The sequence below is a fragment of the Sciurus carolinensis genome, chromosome 7, assembly GCF_902686445.1.
Source record: "Sciurus carolinensis chromosome 7, mSciCar1.2, whole genome shotgun sequence".
Taxonomy (NCBI): Eukaryota; Metazoa; Chordata; class Mammalia; order Rodentia; family Sciuridae; genus Sciurus; species Sciurus carolinensis.
In genome coordinates, this window is record NC_062219.1 from 20,233,218 (window position 1) to 20,239,509 (window position 6,292).

At 49.1% G+C, this 6,292-nt stretch overlaps 1 protein-coding gene across 1 annotated transcript; it reads left to right on the forward strand.

The window, feature by feature from the left end:
* The first annotated feature begins 1,058 nt into the window (after window positions 1-1,058).
* LOC124988070 (uncharacterized) lies at window positions 1,059-6,292 on the forward strand. The gene is given in 2 exon segments (XM_047557241.1): window positions 1,059-5,437; window positions 5,812-6,292. Coding segments are annotated over 2 exon segments (4,257 nt in total). The 5' UTR covers window positions 1,059-1,286; the 3' UTR covers window positions 5,918-6,292.

Consider the following 6,292-nt stretch of genomic DNA (forward strand, 5'->3'; position numbering starts at 1 on the left):
AGCTCGAGCTTGCTAATAAATGACTCTTTGCTGCTTGCATTGATCGTGGTCTCTGGTGGTCTTTGCGGGGTCTCGAGCCTTCGGGCACAACATATGGGGGCTCGCCCGGGATACCCCAAACCCACCTAGACACCTGATCATAGAGTCATTCAGCCGGTGAGTAAGGCATTGCCGTGTGTTTTCTGGTCTGGATTGCCTGCAGGTTCTGGTTCTGGGCTGGGACAGTCCTGGCGGACGCGCTATAGGACCCCAGCAGGGTCTCGGGAGACGTCCCCTCGACCCGTCGGGCGACTTTGTCGCATTTTGGTGACTCTGGCATCTGGGCAGCTGTGCTGCATTTGGGCGACTTTGTCGCATTTGAGTAACTCTTTGTCCCATTTGGGTGTTGTATTGTGCCTGGGCAACTCTTTGAGATCGGAAATTGTTTTTGTTGGCTAGCCAATTTTTGATTTAGCGCGCTACGTGTCTGTCTGTTTGTGTTTTGTACTGTGTGGTCTTTACTCTTGCCTTCTATCAAGTTCTTCATTGTGTTAGTCTGTTACAATTCACCACCGTTCCTCACTCCCAGCTCCTCTTCCAGCGCTCCTGTGGCGGCGGCGGCAGCAGCGGTGGCGGCTCGGGGCGGGCGCCAGCCACATCCCCTGGCCACATCCCCCGGCAGCGGCGGCGGCTGCGCACCGTTCCTCACTCTCAAACTTCTCATCTCCAATCTGGAGGAAGACGGGTCTATAGGTCTCCTGATAGAAAGGAGCAATACTAATCAATGGTCAAATTCATTTCATCCTTTTGGAATTATACAGGAAACAGGTTTTCAACCGGATAGACGACCAGCGGCAGCTCTCTGCTGTGACGACATTTCCAATCCACATCGGCGTCGTCTGGCTCGGTTTCTTTTTTACCTAACCCTTACATCTCTTCTCCTCTCAATAGTTGGATATTTAATTGTTATAGAGATGGGCCAAACTCAAAGTACCCCTTTGACTATCATGGTCAGCCATTTTGAGGAGGTTCAAGCCAGAGCACGTAATTTGTCAGTTGAAATCAGTAAAAGAAAACTTGTAACTTTTTGCAAGTCAGATTGGCCCACCTTCCAAGTGGGATGGCCCCCAGAGGGAACCTTCCACCTCCCAACTATCCAAAAGGTCAAAGATAAAATCTTCCAATCAGGAAAAATTGGCCACCCAGATCAAATTCCCTACATTTTAACCTGGGAGAACTTGGTAGATAATAACCCTCCAACCTGGCTTTCTCCCTTCCTACCACCGCCGCCCTCCCCCACAACTAAGATGCTTGCCCTAAAGAAGTTAGATTCGTCAGAAAAGCCCACAGCTCCCCACCCTATTCTCCCGGAGGATGATCCAGACCCCCTTCTTGTTAATCCTCCCCCTTATATGCAAGCCCCTATTCCTCCTCAGGACCCAGGACCGGAGGCTACAGAAGAGAGAGAAGCGGCTACGTCCGAAAACGAGGAAGAAAGAACTGGCTCGGGAGGGCTGGCAAGGCGAACGCGGAGCCGAGCTCAGCGGGCAGCCGGCCCCTCCCGACCAGAAGCTCCAGATTCCACGGTCGCTCTGCCGCTCCGAGAAACTGGGCCGCCAGACAATGCTGGCAACCCCCGGCTTCAATATTGGCCCTTCTCTACAAGCGATTTATATAATTGGAAAAATCAAAATGCTAAATTTTCCGACAATCCTAAAGACTTGATTTCCCTTTTAGATAGTGTCATGTTTACACATCAGCCTACTTGGGATGACTGTCAGCAGCTACTCCGGATTTTGTTCACAACCGAGGAACGTGAAAGAATCCAGATGGAAGCCAGAAAGTTGGTCCCAGGAGATGATGGACAACCCACTGTAAACCCTGATTTAATTAATGCTTCTTTCCCCTTGTCCAGGCCTCCGCAAGATGAATGGAACTACAATACGGCTGAAGGTAAGGAGAGACTCCGGGTTTATCGCCAGACTCTAATGGGGGGTCTCCGAGCAGCAGCTCGCAAACCCACTAATTTGGCCAAGGTGTATTCAGTCATGCAAGAAAAACAGGAATCACCTTCAGCTTATTTAGAAAGATTGATGGAAGCATTTAGACAGTATACTCCTATGAATCCAGAGTCCCCAGAGAATCAGGCAGCAGTAGTAATGAGCTTTGTTAACCAGGCAGCACCGGACATAAGGCGTAAGCTACAAAGAATAGAGGATTTGGAAGGGAAAAGTATTCAAGACTTAATGAGAATAGCCCAGCAGGTATTCAGTAACAGAGATGCACCAGAGGAAAAGCAGCTTAGGGCTACTAGGGAGATGACCAAAGCATTAGCAGTAGCAGTGCAGGGAGGGAGAGCAGAAAAAGAAGGAAACAGACTCCCGAGTAATCGACCACCACCTGGAAAGTCCAGAGTGCATGATCTGGGTCAGAATCAGTGCGCCTACTGTAAGGAGGAAGGTCATTGGGCTAGAGATTGCCCTAAAAAGAAGAACCATAGAACCAGAGATGGTAAATGGACAACTAGGAGACCATCAGTCCTGGTCACCCGAGATGAAATGCATGATTAGGGGCGACGGGGTTCGGAACCCCTCCCCGAACCTAGGGTAACTCTGAAAGTGGAGGGGACTCCAGTGCAGTTTTTGGTGGATACAGGAGCTCAATATTCAGCCTTGACTGACCCTCAAGGAAAGATATCAACAAGCACCTCATGGGTGCAAGGGGCTACAGGGATTAAAAAGTGCCCTTGGACAACCAAAAGAACAGTAGACTTGGGAACGGGAAAAGTGTCTCACTCGTTCTTAGTCATACCTGACAGCCCCTATCCCTTGTTGGGAAGAGATTTATTAACCAAAATCGGGGCTCAAATTAATTTTCACCCTGAAGGTGCCCAGGTAACCGATGGGCAAGGAAAATTGCTACCTATGCTAACTCTTACTTTGGAGGAGGAATATCGGTTACACCAGCAGCCGCGGTCCCCTGATAAAAACATTGAAGACTGGGTAAGGCGGTTTCCAGATGCCTGGGCAGAGACTGGGGGAATTGGGTTGGCTAAACATCGGCCCGCCCTCTATATAGAAATAAAACCAGGAGCTAACCCCGTTAGGGTTAAACAATACTCCATGCCCAGGGAAGCTCAAATAGGAATAACCCCCCATATCCGGCGACTGCTGAACCAAGGAGTACTACGTCCTTGCCGATCGGCATGGAACACCCCCCTGCTTCCAATACGGAAGCCTAACTCAAACGAGTACCGCCCAGTTCAGGACTTAAGAGAAGTAAACAAAAGGGTGGCAGACATACACCCTACTGTGCCTAATCCGTACACACTTCTGAGTGCGCTTCCCCCTTACAGACAATGGTATACGGTGCTGGATTTAAAAGATGCCTTTTTCAGCCTGCCTCTAGCTCCAAAGAGCCAAGAGCTATTTGCCTTTGAATGGACAGACATTGATGAGGGTATAAATGGACAACTTACCTGGACGAGATTGCCGCAAGGATTCAAAAATTCTCCCACCTTGTTTGACGAAGCTCTACATGAGGACTTGGGTGAGTTCAGGCAAAATCATCCCAACCTAACTTTGTTACAATATGTAGATGATCTCCTTATAGCTGCTGAAAACTGGGATGAATGCATCCAAGGGACAGAAGATTTACTCCAGACACTGGGCACCTTGGGATATCGGGCGTCAGCAAAGAAAGCTCAAATCTGCAGACCTGAGGTAACATACTTGGGCTATCTCCTAAGGGAAGGCAAACGATGGTTGACACAAGCCCGCAAAGAGACTGTTCTAAGAATCCCAAAGCCCCAGTCCCCACGTCAAGTAAGGGAATTCCTCGGATCGGCTGGCTTCTGTCGACTCTGGATCCCAGGGTTTGCGGAATTAGCCAAACCACTGTATGAGGCCACAAAAGACAAGCAGCCTTTTAATTGGACAATAGAAGCAGATACAGCATTCCAACAAATCAAGGATGCCCTCTTGTCAGCCCCAGCTCTGGGGCTTCCCGATGTCGTTAAACCATTCTTCCTCTATATAGATGAAAGTAAAGGGATCGCAAAAGGAGTTTTGACTCAATACCTAGGCCCCTGGAGGAGACCAATAGCATACTTGTCAAAAAAACTGGATCCAGTGGCTGCGGGCTGGCCCCCATGCCTACGTATGATTGCAGCCACAGCCCTAATGGTAAAAGATGCTGATAAATTGACAATGGGACAAGAATTACATGTGGTCACTCCACATGCTATTGAGGGAATCCTGAAACAACCTCCAGATCGATGGCTCAGTAATGCTCGGCTCACACATTATCAGGGCTTATTACTTAACCCTCTCAGGATTATTTTTCAGGCACCCTCAGCACTCAACCCTGCTACACTGCTTCCTGACCCTGACCTGGACACACCCATACATGACTGCTCGGAAATCCTAGCCCAGGTTCATGGGCTCAGAGAAGACCTGCAAGATTATCCGCTGCTTGATGCAGATGCAGTATGGTTCACGGATGGGAGCAGCTTTCTACATCAGGGTCAAAGGTATGCGGGTGCAGCAGTAGTGACTGAGACAGAGGTGATTTGGGCTGAGCCCCTACCAATAGGCACCTCTGCCCAGAAGGCAGAACTGATAGCCATGACTAAGGCCCTAATGATGGGAAAAGACAAAAAATTGACTGTATACACGGACAGTCGTTATGCCTTTGCAACTGCCCATATTCATGGGGCTATTTACAGAGAAAGGGGAATGCTAACTGCAGAGGGGAAATCTATTAAAAACAAGGAAGAAATTGTGTCCCTGATAGACGCCCTCTGGTTACCCAAGAAATTGGCTATCGTACATTGCCCTGGGCATCAAAAACCATCTGATCCAGTATCCAGGGGCAACTGCTTAGCAGACAAAGTGGCACGTGAAATAGCCCTCCAGAGAGACTTGATCACGGTTGCTCAACTCCCAGACTCTGGCCCACGAACCCTCCCAAAAGACCCAACCTACACGGAAGAGGACTTATCATGGATTCGCCAGCAACCACTAGCCCAATGCTCAGATGGATGGTGGAAAGACTCTGAAAACCGGATAATACTTCCAGAGCTGATGGGGCAGAAAGTGTTGTGCAGGCTCCACCAGACCACCCACATGGGGACAAGAAAATTACAGGACTTGATGCTGCAAGCAGGAATTAAAATTAAAGGTGTACAAAATAAGATAGAACAGATCGTCAAAAGTTGCAGGGTTTGTAAGTTAACAAATGCAGGATATAGCAAAGGGGAATCCGGAAATAGATTAAGGGGGGATAGGCCAGGGGCATATTGGGAAGTTGATTTCACTGAAGTAAAACCTGGAAGGTATGGGTATAAATATCTATTAGTTTTTGTAGATACTTTTTCAGGATGGGTTGAAGCATTCCCCACCAAGCGGGAAACGGCGCAGATAGTGGCTAAAAAGATTTTAGAGGACCTCCTGCCAAGGTATGGATTTCCCGTGATGATAGGGTCTGACAACGGGCCAGCGTTTACTTCACAGGTAAGTCAGGGGCTGGCTTCAGTACTTGGGGCAAATTGGAAACTGCATTGTGCTTATCGACCCCAAAGCTCAGGACAGGTAGAGAGAATGAACAGAACTTTAAAAGAGACCTTAACCAAATTAACCCTGGAGACTGGCGGTAACTGGGTGGCTCTCCTTCCCTATGCCCTATATCGGGTGCGTAATTCTCCCTATAAGATGGGACTCACCCCTTATGAAATCATGTTTGGGACCCCCGCCTCCAATACTCCCTGATCTGACTAAGCGGCTTTTAACAGAAGAAACTGTGGATGATTTTGAACTTTTATCTTCCCTCCAGGCCCTGCAGAGGGCCCACAGAGAAGTCTGGCCTAAGCTCAAAAGTCTGTACGAGTCAGGCCCGCCTCCTGTTCCTCACAACTTCCACCCGGGTGATTGGGTCCTAGTGAAGCGACACCGACAGAGTAACTTGGAGCCGCGGTGGAAGGGCCCCTACATGGTCATTTTGACTACACCCACCGCCCTCAAAGTCGACGGCATCGCCTCCTGGATTCATCACACCCATGCCAAGTTGACTGAACCCCTTTCTGACATCGTGCTTCCTGCCCTAGACGACTCTGCCTGGAGAGTGGACAGGTCTAAGGACAACCCACTGAAGATCAAGCTTTGCCGCCGCAGACTGTGACTATGTTCTTGCTTTTACTTTGTTCTTTCATTCTTGCCACAACCATAGCTGTGGCTCCAGTTTTTGGAGCCACCAACTTGAGCCCATATCAGCCTTATGAAATCACCTGGGAAGTAACTAACCCAGCGGCAAAGGT